The sequence below is a fragment of the Toxorhynchites rutilus genome, chromosome 1 (assembly GCF_029784135.1).
Source record: "Toxorhynchites rutilus septentrionalis strain SRP chromosome 1, ASM2978413v1, whole genome shotgun sequence".
Taxonomy (NCBI): Eukaryota; Metazoa; Arthropoda; class Insecta; order Diptera; family Culicidae; genus Toxorhynchites; species Toxorhynchites rutilus.
This window is the reverse complement of record NC_073744.1, coordinates 98,227,025-98,247,170: the sequence shown is the minus strand read 5'-3', so window position 1 is coordinate 98,247,170 and position 20,146 is coordinate 98,227,025. Positions and strand designations below refer to the sequence as shown.

General features: G+C 42.7%; 1 protein-coding gene across 4 annotated transcripts in view; it reads left to right on the top strand.

Annotated features, from left to right (window-relative positions):
- The window catches only part of LOC129763041 (uncharacterized), a 568,624-nt gene that overhangs the window by 180,999 nt on the left and 367,479 nt on the right, over positions 1-20,146 (top strand). For all 4 annotated transcript variants that reach the window (XM_055761763.1, XM_055761766.1, XM_055761764.1 and 1 more), the window contains exons 7-8: positions 4,306-4,812; positions 4,873-5,277. In XM_055761763.1, the coding sequence (XP_055617738.1) occupies positions 4,306-4,812; positions 4,873-5,277 (912 nt within the window). The remainder of the gene's footprint in view (positions 1-4,305; positions 4,813-4,872; positions 5,278-20,146) is intronic.

Here is a 20,146-nt window from a genome sequence, read left to right as displayed (position 1 = left end):
TCGGTTACATATTACTAACATAGTCTAAGCAAACATTGTCAAAATATTGAATTCACGGCCCCGTTAGGCTGACGCCATATGAGCCTTAATAAAATATATATTTTGGATAAAAAAAAAACAAAGGTTTTTTGGAAGCCTGCCATCCCTGCCGGTCCAGTGACAGAGCCCGACATCTCGAACATTGCGAGCAACGCAGAAACGACTCCCTCTTTGGATCGCGTCCAATAACATCAGGTAAAACTACTCATATGTTGTCCAGTCATCACATAAGACCGCGCAAAACCGACCCGCAATATTTGACAGTGTACTACCAAAATGTGAGGGGTATACGTACCAAAACTCACGAGCTCTTTTTGAAACTCTCCACCTGCGAATACGACGTTGTAGTACTAACTGAGACGTGGCTTAGCTCTGATATCGCTAGTTTCGAATTTGCTGCTAATTACTCGTTATTCCTCTGTGACCGCAGTGCTGCTTCCAGCAATCTTCAACGTGGAGGAGGTGTTTTGATCGCCGTTAAGGCCAGTCTCGAATGCCATTCAGCTGAGTTGGTTGACTGCGAGAATATCGAACAAATAGCTGTGCGCATCAAGTCATGTAACTCGGCGATCTATGTGTGTGGAATTTACCTCCGACCGAACTCACCACCGACGTTGTTTTCTACGCACTCTGCAGCAGTACACCAGATCCGTGAACGCGCTTTGGAGTCCGATAAATTCGTAATAGTTGGAGATTATAATCTGCCGCAGCTGTCATGGTCTTACGACAAGGACGTTAATAGTTTGCTTCCGTCCAACGCATCTACTGAACAGGAAATCGCTCTGGTCGAATCGATGGTTGCTTCAGAGTTACATCAAGTCAACAGTCTGCTCAACTTAAATAGTCGTTCGCATGATTTGGCTTTCGTGATTATACCAAATGATGTCGAGCTAATTGAACCTCCTGCTGCTCTTCTCAAAATCGACCGCCATCATAATCCGTTCGTTCTTCGAATTGACGTGAACGATTCGTATCTGCAGTTCGACAGTGAGTCAAATAGTGTCGATAGTTTTGATTTCCGACGATGCAATTTTTATGAGTTGAATAACGCGATCATGGACATCGATTGAGCTGAGATATTCCGCGGAAAGGACACGAATGAAACGGTACGTATATTTTATGAGAAGTTGTACAACATTCTGGAGCGATGTGTTCCGCGTAGAAGATGTCGAAATTATTGCTTCCGACAACCCTGGTGGACACCTGAGTTACAACATCTCCGAAACATCGTTCGTAAAGCACGCAAGAAATATTTTAAAGCTAGAACTGCCGAAAACCGTACTTGCAGTCTTTAGAAACACAGTACACAAATCACCAATATCGAATATTTGCAGCAGAGTGCGAGACAAAATCCGTCATCCTTTTGGTCGTTTATACGTAGTCGCAAGCAACCTAATCGAATTCCTGTCGAAATGACATTTATGAACTCGCCTATCTCTTCACCTCACGAGTAAGCAGACAGTTTTGCTGAATGCTTCGAGAATGTTTATAGCACAGCATCGCCAAAATTCTCCCCTGATAGTGTAAGAACCTGCCCTGCGTAAAATCTGAGTTGTCCTCTTCCAGTTTTGAGCCAAAACGAAATATCTGTAGCCCTGAGTAAGTTGGAAGTATCGAAAGGGCCCGGCACGGACAATATACCGCCACTGTTTTTAAGAGAATGTGCCGATTCACTGCTGATGCCACTGACGATAGTTTTTAACAGGTCACTCAGTGAAGGCGTATTTCCGGATGCCTGGAAGCTGGCCTCGATAACTCCGATCTTTAAAGCTGGCAACAATCATGCAATTGAGAATTACAAAGGTGTCTCGATTTTATGTTCTCTGTCAAAAGTGTTCGATCATTTGGTTCACGATGCTCTGTATGCCGCTTCCCGACCATTGATATCGGAGCTCCAGCATGGTTTCGTAAAGAAGCAATCCTCTACTACCAACCTGATGTCCTACGTGAGTTTCCTGTATTCGAAAATTGAGAAACGACACCAGATTGATGCGATATACTTTGACTTCTCTAAGGCGTTCGACTGGACTTGGCAATTGTCAAATTTAAATATCTTGGCTTCCCTGATTGGATCACCGAATGGCTACGCTCGTGTCTATCTGACCGGAGAGCGTTTGTCAAACTGAACGGATTTCACTCACGCGTTTTCTCCATCACGTCAGGCGTTCCTCAAGGCAGCGTTCTTGGACCGCTGATATTCATTTTGTTTATTAATGATCTCTGCTTCCGGTTGAAATCGAGTTTGCTGATGTACGCCGACGACCTAAAGATCTACAAAGTGATATCATCTCATCTAGAATGCTGCGCACTTCAAGCTGATGTGGACGAGTTATCTCTGTGGTGTACTGAGAACGGGATGGAGCTTAACGCCAAAACGTGCAAATTTATTTCGTTTTCCCGCCGACAATCCCGATTAGATTTTCAATATTCCATCCATTCAGAGGTTCTGGAGCGTGTAGAAACTATCCGTGATCTAGGGATCACTGTTGATAGCAAACCCGGTTCAACGAACATGTAAGCGCGACAACCGCAAAGGCCTTTGACGCCCTTGGATTTATCCGACGCAATGCAAGTGGCTTCACCGATGCATACGCTCTAAAGGCACTATACTGTTCGATTTTCCGCAGCATCATGGAGTATGCTGCTCTCCTATGGTCACCTTATCATGCAATCCAGAGTATTCGGATGGAAAGGGTTCAACGCAACTTCATACGGTATGCTCTTCGACAACTTCCGTGAAATGATCCAGCAAATCTGCCGGACTATCGAAGTCGCTGTAGACTCATTCATCTTGAAACTCTAGCCGATAGACGCAGCAACCTTCAGAGACTGTTTATACAGGGTGGGCCATTTAAAGTGGAAGCATCTGGCAACCCCATAACTTTTGACAGAGATGTCAGATTAACAAATGTCATACCGCGTTGGAAGCGTCATTTCAGTACAATTTTAACCATGGAACAATACACACCTAAACAACGCGCTGAAATTGTTCAGCTGTACATTCAAAATAACTTCTCAATTGTGTTAACTAAACGTGCGTGGAAAAATAAAAATAAAGTTAAAACATCGCCTGGAGACAACACTATACGTCGATTATATGCCAAATTTATATCGTCTGGTAGTGTTGGTAATGCCAGTCATCTGTCCAGACAACGACCAAGACGTTTCGACGAGAATATTGATGCCGTTCGAGCCAGTGTTGCAGAGACTCCATCGACATCAGGTCGCCATCGTTCGCAAGAGTTAGGCATCTTTTTATTGCCATTTGTTCGTGAAAATGAATTGGACAATTACTGGTTCCAACAGGACGGCGCATGTATGCCATACAGCGGCTGCCACGACCAAATTATTGCGCGAAATGTTCCCCGGAAGATTAATATCGAAAAACGGCGATTATGACTGGCCACCGAGATCACCTGATTTGACGCCTCCTGACTTTTTTTTATGGGGATATTTAAAATCCAAGGTATACACTGGTAAACCAAGGACCCTGGCTGCGCTGAAAGACAATATCCGACAAGAAAGTGCTGCCATATCGGCCGAAACATTGGGCAAAGTGATGGAAAATGCCGAAAAAAGGGCACATTTTGCGGTCAAGGCCAGAGACGGTCATTTACGAGATATCATAATCAAAAAGTAGTTAGAACAAATCTCCTTGGACCAAAATAAATGAATTTAAAAAAAAAATTTTAAATTCCACTTCTTTACTTTGCTATTGCAAAAACAAATCCTTCCACTTTAAATGGCCCACCCTGTATTTGACCTCATCATTGGAAACATAGACTGCCCTTCTCTTCTGCAAAATATTAACTTGTACGCACCTTTCCGTCAACTTCGTGAGCGTGATTTATTTGTAGTTAATCGTCATAGAACAATGTATGGGTACAACAATCCTTTTGATAACTGTGTTAGATCGTTCAATGATGTAAGTGCTGTTTTTGATTTTAATCAGTCTAAATACGCGTTCAAAAGTAGATTAAGGAACTTAGACTAAGATTCAGTCTGTGGAGTTTTTAAAACTCGAGACCAAGTAAATAAATAAATAAATTAATAATTTTTCGGAGCGAGCAAGGCTCAATTCATTGAATCGTTTTCGGTAACGTTCTCTATTAACAGTCTTCGCTCAATGGAGTTTACAATTCAGCGTCTTCAATCGCTTAAGTGTTTGAATAATTAACAATTACTTTTCTTTTTTGTATTCATAGAGTTGGTATTTTTTATCATTTTTTGTTAAAATAATACTAATTTTATTATTCGATTTTCTAGGTGATCCAGCCAGGTTCAATGCTCTGAAAACATGTCTGATGGATTTTAAAAACACAGTAAATTTACGGAAAATTTGGACTGATTTGATAAGATATCACATGAAAAATGTACTAAGTGTTTGTCAAAATACCTTTCCAAGTCACTTGATGTTCACCAAAAATTTATTTGCTGAAAACACTAACATCATAAAGCAAATATTTGTTAATGGATTTATCAAAGACAGCCCCAGTGTGATCCATCAGGAGTGGAATGCCTTAAGGAAGAATATTCATGAGATGCTAGCGCGTTCTAGGAATTTGATTTATCTCAATAGAGCTAATACAATGGAATCAGATTTTAAAATAATGGGGAATCTGCACACAAATAAGGCTCAGATGCACAGGATTACTATTCAACGTCCAGAATCACATATTGTGCGAAATAAAAGGCATTATCGGCCTCAGAAAAAAATCGCACAGAGAACTATAAACGTGAAAGAGTTTAAACATAACGGGACTTTGTTTAAAGGTAATACCATGATTCTAGATTCGTTGCAATTGTGTCATGTATTTATGCATATAATTTCAGATATATTGTTGAAGAAAAAACCCAACCATGCATCGTTCCATGGAAATATTAGGAACATGAAAACGTCATCGGTTAATTTAAAAAATGAAAAAATCAATGGAATAAGCATGATTCAAACATTATTCAACACAAATAACGGAAACATCGTAGAACGGGGAAGGAAAATATTTCAAGCAATTGATACAAAAAATATCAAAACTTTATCTGTCAATGATCACCTCTTCCGACAACAATTCGCCAATTTGAGAAGTGTTTCATTTTTCAAAACACGCAGTGATAGTATCATTCAATTGTCTGGTATTCGTGAGGCTACAACCCTCAATGTTGACAGAAAAATGAATAATATTCTCATCTTGAATCTGATGGAACAATTGTATTATACAAATAAAGCACTCGTTGTAGCAGGTAAGTGTTTATGTTTACAAGCTGCAGTATAACAGAAGTCTAATTATTCAAGTGAAGGAGATTAGATTTTTTGATTTTTTGACGATTTTCTGGATGCTGGGTTCGCCACAGAGTTGCGTCAGTTTTGGTTCATTCTTCTTCTCCATGCTACGTTTCCTGTACACTACCGTATATTGTTCTGCGCGCTCGGCGTTCGAAAACACCAAGTGCTTGTGTATTGTCTATGGTCGTGCCCATAGAGAACAACCGGTCGAATTGAGGATTTGTGCATGGTATACCTTGTACGGGGTGGGAGTTTGTTGGACCTCAAGGATTTGCGGAGCCCATAGTATTGACTATGCGTGTGCCTACCTCCGAGCACCATATAAATGTCATGCGACGGGCCCGACCTCATAAGAAGGACGTTGGTGTAAACGTCAGTTGAAGAATGTGAGTGTGTGCGTAAGAAATATGTAAACAAACATAAATTGCAATGGCTGAATATTTATTGGATTGCTATTGCTAAGTAAATTGGAAAGTTTAGAGTGAAAAAATAAATTGGAACAGATTTGTGGAGAGACGCAGAATTTGAGAGCTACGAAGAAGTAGTAGTCGTAGAAGTGTAGAAGCGTAAGGTAAATAAATATAGGGTTCGTTTATTTTGAAACATTTATTGAAAACCAGAAAATTTATAGCTGTACCGGAATCGCGAGCGCCATTTTGTTAATCCAAAATATATATTTTTGTTTTATTAATGGCGTCAGCCTGGTGGAAACGGGAGTTCAATATTTCGACAATGTTTGCCTTACAACTATGTTAGTAATATGTAACTGATTACTCACGGTTGGTTCGAGGTTAGTTTTACAAGTGTTTTCGTAATTGTGATGATGCTGACTCCAATGCTCTGTACGTGTGCCCGACACGGGATTCTTCCTACTGGGATGCAACTGACCATTAATCAGCAAGGACACAACGAAGGAAACATCATTAAACGTTGCGTTTCTGAGGAACAGGTATAGATGAAGCAAAAGATCAGGATCACGGCTACCTAAGATATCCCGGACGGGGATATCCGATTGTCTGCCTTTTGCTCTCAGTGCTCTAGAGAGCTGAGAGCGAGCAGCATGGAACCGGATACACGACCAGACAATATGCTCGAGGTCGTGGTAGCCGTCGCCACAATCACAAAGATTGTTTGATGCGAGTCCAATGCGATAGAGATGCGCGTTTAGGTTGTAGTGATTGGACATAAGCCGAGATATCACGCGAATGAAATCACGACCTACATTCAATCCCTTAAACCAAGCACTCGTCGAGACCTTAGGAATAATCGTTTGTAACCAGCGACCGAACTAATCTTCACTCCACATGCGCTGCGAACTAACGAGTGTGTGCTGACGAGGAATTTGAAAAAAATTCGTTATAAGCAAAAAAAGTGTGCCTTCTGAAGCGCCCACCTTAGCTAGCGAGTTCGCTTTCTCATTCTCCGAAATCGAGTAATGAGAGGGAACTCATGCTAAGGTAATCTTGAATAATTTTTCGACCAAAACACTCAATAGTTTTCTTATTCTCGTTAGGAAATAAGATGAGCGTTCATCAACCTTCATTGAGCGGATTGCTTCTTTTGAGCTGAGACTGTTTGAAAGAATAAAATAATGGTCGATGGGCAGTGTTCCAATGATCCCTAGAGCATAGTATATCGCACCCATATCAGTGACATGAACGAAACAAGGATCATCGCCATAGCTAACCTGAAAATAAAGAAAAGAAAGAATTAGGTGAAAAACTATAAATGTAAGTAAAAGATGAACCTGAAAAGAAATAGAAAGTAATAAAAAATATTTCAATTTAAAGCTGCTAACAACCAAACGTTGCTGTTGAAATTGGTGTTCTAGGTTGGTCCGAACAAACTTTAAAATTCATTATGAGTCGGCCAAGTCCTAACCCTAATCCCAAGCAAATGGGATACAGTTGCGCGGGATGCGATCGTCCGGATTCTGTTGAAAAGGAGATTGTGCTTTGCGACCGCTTTCAGCTGTGGTATCATTTCGGTTGTGCTGGCGTGTCTGACGACATTCACGACGTTTCATGGCGCTGCACGGAATGCAGGAATGATGAGAAGAATGATGCTGCACTGCAAGAGGAGATGAATAAGTTTGAAGAAGATAAAAGGAGACAGAAGCAAAAGATGGAAAGGGAGAAAATTTTGCATCGGAAGTGTCTGGAGATGCAGCAAGAAATGTTCGAGATACGTCAGCAGTTGGAAAAGAAAAAGCGAGAAATGGAGCTGGAGTTTGAAAAAGCGCAAATGCAGAAGAAATTTTCCAAAGAATAAGCCTACCAGAAGAAGCTTAAAGAAATGCGGATAGAAATGGATGAAAAGTTGAGACGTTTAAAATTGAAGCGGAACAAGGATGGTGACGATGAAAAAGAATTAGAAGAAGAAGATACAAAGAAAAACTCGAAGGATAAAAAGCAGCAGACGAAAGTGAAACCGGAGAAAGAGGAATAAGGAAAGAAAAGCTCGAGAAGGAAAAATCGAGGAATGGGAAGCTTGGCAATACAGATCTGGAGCCAGTGAATCCTGCTGACAGTCGAGGTGCGTACCCGAAACATTCAACACCGAAGGTAGCCGAAAAATCTGCTAAACAGTCAGTGGAAGAATCAAATTTTCCGGCTTCCTTTAAAATAGTAGAAAGGAAAATGATTCCGGAAACTCCGACTCGCTGATCGTTGGGAGGTGGTATGAAGATAGAACCTGTGTCAGTTGTGCCTGAACGAGCATGGCAATTTTCGATGCAAGCTGAACTTGCGATGCAACGTCGATGGTTGTAACGAACGTCACAATCCACTGCTACATCAAGAGAGGTCGATTTGCAACATTCACGCCACTCTGCCGGAACCCTCCGTCATCTGCCGTATGATCCCGGTTAAGCTGTACTGGGGTCAGCTTTCTGTGAACACAATCGCCTTTCTAGACGAAGGATCGTCATATACGCTCGTAGAAAAGTCACTTATCAGCAAATTGGGAGTAGGAGGAGTAGCCCAACCGCTCCGTGTGACGTGGACTGCTGGAGTTTCCAGAGTCGAGAAGGACTCGCGGAGAGTTGAACTGTTTATATCCGCTAGAGGATCAACGCAACGTTTCCACATGGAGAGCCTAAAGCTGCCGCTACATACTTTACCTTTGCCGGAGATAGTTAAGCAGCACGAGCATCTACGTGGTCTACCAATCGCGGACTTCCAGCAGGCAACTCCGCAGATTCTCATCGGACTGAAGGACATCCACCTATACGCACCGATTGAACTGCTGGTTTGTTGCTTGAGTCAGTGGAGGACGGAAGAGCGAAGGAGATCCTGGAGAAGACGACTGTGAGGGTTGGTGATCGCTTGGAGAAGGGTCATTTGTGGAAAGAAGACAATCTCAGCTTTCCTGACAGTTGTCCTATGGCGGTGAAGCGCATGCAGAACATGGCGCTTGCAGAAGGATGCCGAATTGTATGAGAAAGTTCGTTGTATGATTGGCGAATATCTTGCGAAAAAGTACGCCCACATAGCGACGCGGTCGGAGTTGAGAGTGTTCGATTGCAGCAAGGTGGTGTACATTCCTCTAAAGATAGTCTTCAATCCAAGGAAGCAAAAATATCGTCTGGTGTGGAATGCTAGAGCGGAAGTCAAAGGTATCTCGTTGAACTCTAAGCTGCTAAAGGGTCCGGACATGCTGATCGCACTTCCTGCCGTACTCTACAAATTCCGTGAACGGGCGATCGGATTCGGGGCAGATATAAAGGAGATGTATCACCAGATGAGAATTCGTGAAGCTGATAAACGAGTGATGAGATTTGTGTTTGGAAACGACCCTTCGATGGCGCCGGTGGTGTATGTAATGAACGTAGCAACATTTGGGGTCAGCTGTTCGCCATCTTCAGCACAATATGTGAAGAACCTGAACTCGAAGGAATACGCAGGGCAGTTTCCAGAAGCGGCGGAGGCGATCGTCGAGAACCATTACGTCGACGACTATTTCGATAGTGCTGACACGATAGAGGAGGCTGTGAAGCGTGCGCGAGATGTTCGGTATGTACAGTCTAAAAGTGGATTTGAACTGCGTAATTGGGTGTCTAACTCAGAGGTCTTTCTCAAGTTCATGGGGGAGCAAAAAGCGAATAACTGTGTGATGTTCAGTGAGGACAAAGAGTTAGGTTCTGAGCGAGTATTAGGAATTGTTTGGAGTCCGACTAGCGATGAACTCATGTTTTCCACTTGGTTGAGAGATGATTTTCTCCCGTATCTATCTGGTGATCTGCTTCCACAAAAGAGAGTGGTTATGAGTTGTGTGAAGCGGATCCAATTGGGAAAAACATGACGTCGAAGAAGTTCATGTTTCTCGTTTTTATTGTCATGGTGGTCATATCGGTCGGACAGAATATAGCAGTATACAACTCCACGTCTTCGTCGATGCGAGTGAAAATGCTTATAGTGCTGCGGCATACCCCCGAATCGAAACGGTCAACGGCTCGTGATGGCACGATCCAAAGTGGCACCGCTGAAACATATATCGATTCCTTGCTTGGAATTACAAGCAGCAGTGCTGGGAGCCAGGCTCGCCAATTCCGTCGAAGAAATTCTTTCCTTGGAGACTAATCAGCGATTCATTTGGAGTGATTCGAAGACGGTTTTGTGGTGGATCCATTCGGACCATCGTCGGTATAAGCAGTTCGTTGCATTCAGAATCGTCGAAATCCTCAACCTGACGAAGCTAGTTGAATGGCACTGGGTCCTGACTAAATGCAATGCAGCTGACGCTATGACGAAGTGGGAGAAACAGTACATTCTGCAGTCCAATGGATCATGGTTTCGGGGTCCTAATTTCCTTTACCATCCGGAGGAGAGTTGGCCGCTACAAGCCCACGTAACGCCGAATATTTCCGAAGAGATGCGGGTACGTCTCCTGTTGCATGACTTTTTAGTGACCGATCCTCGATTCCTCGAGATGGAGCGTCCTAGTCCGGATAATTGTATGTGTTTTCCGATTCGTGTCGAACTGAAGAAGGAAGCGAGATGGTTTGAGCATTGAGGCGATACCAGCAACAAGCAGGGTGAAAAAGTTGGTGAGAAGAGATCTGATCACAAAGATCATACCGTTGAAGCGGGAAGAATATCAGTTAGCAGAGGCCTATCTTTGGAGAGCAGCTCAAGCGGATGAATTTGCGGACGAAGTCAAGATGCTGAAGAAGAACCGAAGTCTCCCCTATAAAGATTAGCGACCCGTAGAGAAGTGCAGCTACATCTACGATCTAAGTCCGTTTTTGGACGAGCAAGACGTGCTTCGAATGGAAGGCAGAGCAGCGCGAGGTTCATCACTACCCTTCGAACTTAGATTCCCGATTATCCTTCCGAAAAAGCATCCGGTGACAGATAAACTGCAGGAATATTATCACCAACAGGTTGTCCACAGCAACATGGAAACCGCAGTCAATGAAATCCAGCAACAGTTCCGCATTCAGAATCTGCGTGCGGAAATGAAACGTATCTGCAGAACCTGTGCGTGGTGCAAGGTGAAGAAGTGTGGACCGAAGTCTCCAAGAATGGCTCCACTACCCACACGGAATATTTGCCGTCGATCAACCGAAGGACGAAGTGTCACCACCACTAATCCGTGATGACCTTGTGTATATCGCCGATGATAGCATACGAAAAAATTGGATCCGAAGCATTGTCGAATAAACTATCGAAGGACCAGACGGCAGAATCAGGCAGGCAATAGTAAAGACCACTAAGGGTCAGTTCAGGCAACCCGTGGCGGTGCTAGAGGTGCAGGATCGTAAATCTGGAGTGTTAGGAACCCAATCAGAATTACGGGGAGGGGGTATGTGCCTACTTCCGAGCACCATATAAATATCTTGCGACGGGTCCGACCTCATATGAAGGACGTTGGTGCTGAACGTCAGTGGAAGAATGTGAGTGTGTGCGTGAGAAATATGTCAACAAAAATAAATTGTAATTGCTGAATAATTATTGGATAGCTATTTCAAAGTGAATTGGAAAGTTTAGAGTGAAAAATTGAATTGGCACAGATTTGTGTAGAGACGCAGATTTCAAGAGCTACGAAGAAGTAGTAGTCGTAGAAGTGTAGAAGCATAAGGTAAATAAATATAGGGTTCGTTTATTTTGAAACATTTATTGAAAACCAGAAAATTTATAGCTGTACTGGAATCGCGAGCATCATAGCTGACCTGAAAATAAAGAAAAGAAAGAATTAGGTGAAAAACTATAAATGTAAGGAAAAAGATGAACTTATAAATAGAAAGTAATACAAAATATTTCAGTTTAAAGCTGCTAACAACCTAACGCTGCTGTTGAAATTGGTATTCTAGGTTGGTCCAAACAATGCGTCTTCGAATTTCACGGCTGTTGTTGTTGTCAGTTGTTATTAACGAGCCAAGGTAGACAAATTTCTTTACCACCCCGAGCTCGTCGCCGTCGATCACAACACTACTACCAAGAAGAACTCTGTTGCGGTCAGTCCCTCCTGCTAATATGTATTTAGTCTTAGACGGATTGATCCCAAGCAAAATCAGTCTTGCTTCGCGTTTCAGTCGGGTATACAAGTCGGTTACCGTCGCATGTGTTCTCCGATTATGTTCACGTCGTCGGCGGCAGATAAACTAGTCTAGTCAACTTGTTGAAAACCGTGCCCCGCATGTTGAAGCCCGCTCCCCGCATAACACCTTCTAGCGCCACGTTGAAGAGTAGACAGGAGAGTCCATTGCCTTGTCGAAGTCCCCTGTGAGTCTCAAATGATTCCGACAGTTCATCTGAGATTCGCACACCGCTCATCGTTGCCTGAATCAGTCTTGTCAGCTTTAAGGGAAAGCCGTGTTCGTCCATGATCCTCCATAGCTGTCGTCGGTCGATTGTATCATATGTGGCCTTGAAGTCAACGAAGATGTGGTGTATAGGGACCTGGTACTCGCGGCACTTTTGGAGGATGTGCTGCAGTGTAATAGTCTGGTCCGTCGTCGAGCAACCGGGCATGAATCCGGCTTGATAACTTCCCACAAATCTACTTACTATTGGCGATAGACGGCGGAAAAGGATCTAAGACAAAAATTTGTAGGCACCATTCAGGATTGTGATGGCACGATAGTTCCCATAAGTTCAACTTGTCGCCTTTTTTTATAGATGGGGCAGATTACCCCGTCCTTTCACTCCTTCGGTAGCTGTTCTGTGCCCCAGATCCTGACTATCAACCGCACTGTACCAGCACCGTACAAGTTTTCCCGGACTTCCCTTGAAGAGCTCCGCTACGAGGCCATCCTTACCAGCTGCTTTGTGGTTCTTTAGCTGATTAATGGCCTCCTTAACTTCAACCATCGTCGGGGGTAGTACGTCGTCATTGTTCATTGCACCGATGTAGTCCTCTTCAACACCGTCTTGGTCTCCTGTCTGCGCACTGTTCAGGTGTTCGTCGTAGTGCTGCCTCCACCTTTCGATCACCTCGCGTTCGTTCATCAAGAACCTTGTTTCTGCACATTTCGGCCCGCGGCACAAAGCCTTTGTGCGAGGCATTTAGTTTCTTGAAGAACTTCCGCGATTCTCGAGAATGATAAAGCAGCTTTATCTCCTCACACTCTTTCTCTTCCAGGCGGCGCTTTTTTTCCCTTCGCTTCAGTCTGTATTGTTCCACGTTTTATCGAGTCGGCTGCGCGTTCAGGAGCGTTCGGCACTCGTCGTCAAACCATTCGTTCCGTTGTCCTCGTTGTTCATACGCGATGACGGTTTCTGCTGTGCTGCTAATTGCTGCTTTTAAGGTGTTCCAGCATTCATCGAGGGGAACAGCATCCAGTTCGTCTACCCCCGGTAATGCAGCTTCAAGACGCTGCGAGTATGTTGCATGCATAGGGCCTGATTCTCGAATACACTTCACGGTGGAAACGAAATAAACGGCACGCCATTGAACTACGTTTTACGAGTTAATGAAGTGTCGAAGATAATGAGGAGTTTTCAGGCATAATGAGCACTTATCAAATAAAAAATTATAGGAGGTTGTGTCCAAGATACGACCGCCTTGTTGACGTAGAACTACGCTGTTATGTTATAAAAGTCGTTTGTTTAAACCTTCGGATATTATTCTATAATGCTGTGAAATTTTAGAAACGACTGCTTAATAGAACAATCTCTGAAATGTTTTTTTCATTGTAGAATCAGTTGACGATAATTGACTGATGATTCATTCTTGCCTTCACAGAACAATACACTAGCTGATCGTATGTCGCAATTTATTTCATGTCAATGCATTGAAAATTTACCTCGAACGCCAATCTGGTGGCCTTTTTCACAATTGACATAGACTCGGTTACAGTCGATTATATCAATATATCTTTAGCACCGCGAGGAAACAACAACAATAACAACACTTGCAAGTATCAAATTAGGGACTTAGAATGAAAGGGGTGTAAGTGATTTGATCGATTTCTCTACATCGACTCTCTCTTTTGGTCATAACTTAGCTGCAAATATATTTCGTACTGTATTTGGCAATGTGGAAGATAGGTCAGAACCTCATCTATCAGATTCTATAGCGAACTTAAATTGGAACGTTTTTGCAGTTGAGTTATTAACTAAAGAAAAAGTTGATGAAAAGAATCAAGATCAAGTCACTTACTCCCCTTGCATTCTAAGCCCCTCAAATATCATGCTACATGTTATTTAGTATTGCCTCAGTGAAATTGCACCTCCAGGCGTCGTTCGTACAATGTAAACCAAGCGCCAAACAAGCGTTCGCCATAGCATGCATACAGAGCCATACATTGGTGGCTTGAACTACTAGGAATATAAACACTTCTCATCATTTTGCGCTGTTCTCAAAAGAAACACTTCTGTTTATATTACTAGCCTCGAAAAAAAATGCATTACTTTCTCATACTCGAGATGAGCGCAGCTGTCACCCTTAGTGGAGGAAGTTTTGCTACTGGCAAGCGAAACCTAATCACATACAAAATTCCAGAACGACAGTCACTTTCTTGGTGATTAAACAAGCGAAATTAACTCTTTTTTTAATATCAACAACCTCGAAAACAGTAGCATTGCTTCATTATGATCAAGACTAGTGCAAATGCAATCCTAGTTGTAGGCAGTTTTGCGACTGGCACGCGGACCCTAATAACTTGTAACATTCCAGTAAGACATTCAAGATGCTTGGTACAATTATAACGCCTGCTTCGCCATAAAGTCAGCTTATTACATTCATGCAATGTTAAAAACACCATCGAAGCCCTTATGAGCTTGAGCTTGAGCTTGAGCTTGGGTAGACTGTACAATTCGTAGTTGCTCTCCGTGATTGACCTGAACCAACCAAATTGCACAAAGAACACACAGAATGACGCTTGGGACTAGCAAATCATTCTCGTTGTGCAATTTTCGGTGATTCGAGCTTTAAATGGTCAATAACGACGCCGGCCACGTCCTTACAGTCACCGTGGGAAGGGAAGGAATGTTAGTATGATATTCGCCGCCGGACGGCCAGAAGGGTCGCCTCTATAGCGTGGTTCCCTAGCGAATATCATGGAAGGGATAGTTGTTAGTTGGAAGAGGTAAGAATCAGGATGCACTGTGGTAAGTGATGTGATTATGTAAACGCGAACTCATATTTTAACACGCGGAAGAGGTCTTTAGGTATCCTGAGAAGGAAAACTTGTAATAATGATTTCTCGCACGCAATCGTTGTCGAAATTCAATCGCAACTGCGAAGATTTAACTGTAAGAAACCTGAGAAGGTAACCAAGAGAACTCCTCTCAAACCAATCGGACCAGCGCGTAGTGTTTAACCCCAATCGCGGCGACGGATTGTTTACTTTGGGAAACCTGAGAAGGTAACCGGGAGAATTCCTCTACTATCAATCAACCCGTCGATGTGTAATATATTACGATATATTCCGTAATTTATCATGCGAATGCTTTATAAAACTTCAATCAAGGTGTAAAATTATCTTTGGGAAGCCTGAGAAGGTAACCGTGAGGACTCACCTAGAAACAATCGTCCTACATTTTAAATAAATTCACACACTTCTTCTTCTTCTTCTTCTTCTTATATGGCACTAACGTTCCTAGAGGAACTCCGCCGTCTCAACGTAATATTACTTGCGTCATTTTCATTAGTACTTAGTTGAGATTTCCATGCCAAATAACACGCCTTGAATGCATTCTGAGTGGCAAGCTCTAGAATACGCGTGACCACAGTGCAAGTCAGAGGAATTTTCTTTGAAGAAAAATTTCCCCGACCAGAACGGGAATCGAACCCGAACCCCCGGCATGCTAGGTTTGACGCTAACCACTCGGCCACGGGAGCACACACTGCATTAGCTATTACACTTAAAGTTTACATATTTATAATTTATAATTGAATTATAATTTTTGAAAAAGAAGTTTATAAATTTTTATAATAGTTCGCGCGTGGCTATATCCCATATATGATTGCGATCTAGTTGATAGGAGCAATAAGAAATATAGGATATCATAGCAAACGGTGAGTATGTATAACCTAAATGGGATCATTCTAACGTTGCTCAATTCTTCAATTTCATGGAAAATGGATTTCCCTTTTCCCAACCGAATATGAAATATATTGAACCCAAAGGCAATGAAAGGAAACTCACAATTTTAATGGAACCTTGATGCACCTCGGTGCGAAAGTGCGGCCGCACGAATCGCCTGCAATCGCGAGAAGTAAACAGCTACACAGATCTGCAGCGGTGTGGCTGCGAGTGTGAACCAAATCCCACCTCCTCCACCACACTAAGCGAAAAAAAAGCCTGCCTCCCTTCGTCAGTCATCGTACAATCAAATGCTCGTATGTATTCCGATTCCAAACAACTGCACTCAAGGCTACGGTGACAGTGGATCCGAGCACTCACGAAAACCCGACTGCACAAATGACGAAAACAAACAAACCACTCTGCCAGCCAGAAGAAGGCGAGCCCGAACAAAGCGAGGGAAACCAATGCACTCAAATCAATTCAATTCCATGCAGCAGCAACCTCACGACCGCACACCACTCCTACAGCCACATTCTCGCACACAGCCGCACACCCAGTATGATGCATATGTGCGAGAGAGAAAGGAACTTTGCTTGAGAAGAGAATAGTGAACTTAAGAAGAATAACTTCATTTAGCTCCAAAAAAAAAAACACTCTCCCAACACATATACACACACGTCAATGAGAATGAGAATGGGAATTTCAAACCTTCCTATGAAATACCGTTCAAGCCATTGAAAATAAAAAACTTTCTCGCGATGGGTCATCGCATAACACCTGCAGATCCTCTCACGGTGATATATTCACTGCGGCACACATACAGACACAAAAACACTGCAAGAAACCGAAATTGCTAAAGCTTATTTATAATAACGACTTTTAGTAAAAAAAAACGAAAAACCACTTTTAGCCTTTTTAAATTTCACTTTTTCGAAGACACTCACGAAACCGACATTTTATAATTTCCCCGCACGGCGGACAATATCGAAACAAGTTTGAACATAATGCACAACAAAAAAAAAGACGGGTGGGTAATGTCGGGGACATAACCGGAGTGACGTAGGACTATACAAAGGGGACAGCTTTTGTTAAATATATATTTTAAATATATTGTTTTATTTTCTTCTCCTACGTGAATACCTACCTATCTACCTGAAAAATGGATTAGTTTACTGTTTACTCTTTATGAATATGTTGATGGTTCTGAAAAGAACCTTTGGTGTTGTGTTTTTGTTATCACTCGATATTCCCATCTTGTTCGGTTAAACCTTCCTGTTTAGCTATTGCGTTTGCCACTCGCCACAGCTTTCACAGTTGGAAAATTTCTTCCCATCCAGCTTGTGACATGTTGTTCAGTAAATTACATTTAATGCGACGTGCCGGAGAAACACTTTGCCACTCACTGAAACTAATTGTTGCCTTGATGAGCGCTGAACCGAAGCTGCTCTGTTCTTGATGCGGGTTTTCTAATTGTCGTGAGCAGCTTTGCAAGCCAACTCGAGCACTCCGACGGCCGAAACTCTATAATCGCTGTTAGGTATACTGGTGCTCCGGCACCAATCCGTTCGGCCTAGTTACCCTTGCGGAGCAATCAGTGAATGCGGCCAACAGGGAACTGGAGACCTGCACGGTTCGAGTGAGACTTTGCCTTTCCCTTAACTTGTCCTCCTTTGTTACGTCCACGATGCCGATGCCGTACAACCACACGGGTTTACGGTTTGAAAGAAAATAAGATATTTTTTTGGGGTCCGCGTGTTTTATACTCTAGCGGTACACACTCACAGGACAGAGACAAATCGGCAGACTCAGCCAGAGGGGCGAGTCCAACGAGACGAACGAATGAGCGTTAAAAGGGAGCGATGGCAAAAAAATACATTCATTACGATTTGTTCGCTCGTTGGATTCACATGCAGGCTAAAAAAGGGTCCTTTTCAGGATCACAAAATTATCTTCAATCTAAAGAGTTTATTGTTTTGTTATCACTCGATATCCCCATTTTGTTCGGCTAAACCTTCCTGTTTAGCGATTTGTTGCCTCTCGCCACAGCTTTTACAGTTGGAAAATTTCTTCCCATCCAGCTTTGTGACATGTTGTACAGTAAATTACATTCAATGTGACATGCCGAAGTGCCACTCAGTGTTGCATTGGAGGCGATTTTAACCTGTAATTGAACATTTGCGATGACAGTGGTACAGTGTCGACTTTCAATGTGGGGTCATAATTTGGATCTCTATGTTTACAAAAATGTCCAACTAAATAAGTCGCATTACATGTCCGTCCAATTAGCTAAATGTCGAACTAATTGTAAATTACTGTACTTTCAATCTGGAAACAATTTAAGAATTGGTGAAAATTGAATAATCAGGAAAGTCCCCAACTATCAATAAGAACAACTGCCAAATTCACATACTCATCAGATCCTGGCAAACAAATTATGAAAAAATCAATTTGTGTTTTATTATTATTTTGGATAATGTTTTAGAAAGCATTGAACTGTATTTCCTAAACTCTTTTTTGGAAGGTTTAATGGCCCTGAAAAGCGCCTTGTTTTATGGAATGATTCCAATTTAGAAAACTTAGTACTCGTGGTTTTGAAAAAAACCATTTCGAACGCCCTCGATGCCGCCTTGTTCTGGATTTGCCACCAAAGCAGTTTGTATAAAGAACAAACTATTTTCTTCTGCTACCTGATGCCATTTTGCGATTGCGTTTGCCACTCGCCACTCGCTGCAACTGCCTGTTATCTTGATGTCCACCGAACCGAATGTGTTCTGTTCCGAATGCGGGTTTTCTTATCGTCGCGAGCAGCTTTGCCAGCTAACTCGATCACTTCGGCGGCCGAAACTATATAACGCCGGCTAGGTGGACTGGTGCACTGGTACTAACGCGCTCGTCCTAGCTACCCTTGCGGGGAACTCCAGATCAACACGGTTCGAGCGAGATTTTGCCTTTCCCTTCACTTTTCCTCCTTTACCATTTCCAGATATGGCTGCTTGGGTTGGTTTGTTGATGTGTTGTGATGCGAACCGCTGTGGTGTACGGTTTGAATGAGAATGATCGTTACGGCAGCGGAGCGGGGATTTTTAAGCTGACTGGCTGGCTCGAGAATTACGCATGTGTGAGACTGCGACCAATGTTTCGTTCATTTTTTTCTTTTTCCTTTCCAATCGTGCTTCATTCTATTTCGCTGCTGCTCTGGTTGCCCGTTTTGGTCGGTACGATTTCAGGAGCACAAAATGGACCAATCAAAAATGGGCACATAGTGCATTTTGACAATGCTTGATATTTCACAATTATTCAATTATTTATCTCAAGAAAAATGAAATGTTATTCGTTATGATAGATGCGTAGATATATTTCCTATCAATTGATGCAAAAACCTTTGCGATCTATTGAGAAATGCTCGAGTTATAAGCGTTCCAAATCCAGCATTTTTTCCTACTTGTTCAGTGCCTAGATTTCCATTTCACCCCCTATATCTCGTAGTCCTACGTCAAAAGAACCTAGCGCGGAGCGAACCAAACAGGTATACACCCGACGACTGCCTGATCGGGACTCCCCACCATCGAAGCCCTTATGATGACGAAAAACAAACAATGTTCACTGCTTGGAAAAAGACTGAATTATGCCAAACAGCTAGTACTCTGCTGTAACATCCATCGATGCGAATTCGCTGATGAGTTTGTCAAGAGCAACCGCCTTCACCACCAGCGGGGGGAGCTTTATGCTGCCTGGGTAACGGCGTTTACATTTTCGACCGACGCGCCGAAGTCTCCTACTTCGCTGTTGTTCGATGCGAAGGCTCGGTTCAGTGCGAGCGCTTTTCACTGCACCAACATCGCGTGCATCATCTGATGACGCTTACCTCGAAATTTTATTGCCCCTGGCAATGCGTTCGTTTTTTGCAGGGCTCGAGCCAGCCTTCCTCTTGATCTTGCTCATCACACACTGTGCGAAGCGTCCAATTTATGACGCGGAAAAAACACACGATACGAATAACGCGAGAAACGAACTGGAAAAACCACACGACGATATCCAAGTTGAATTACCACTGGTGGGGTCCAATCTTAGATCGAAGCGCAGCAAAAGCAAAGTGAACTGGATTGCTCAACAGTCCGATGCCGAATGAAAGTTTGCCTTTTTTTTAAAGCTTAAAGTTTATTTATTTGAGGATCTTTTAAAATTTATCACATTTGATTTACAATTCAATTTTTCAGCCTTAGGGGGCCGGCAACTTTGGTAAATTTTTGGCTTTCAATTTCTGCATAAATCATTGGTTGTGAATCTAGTCTACATTTGATCCCGTAAAGAGGGATGTAACAATTATTAATTGAAAAATTTTATAACCTACC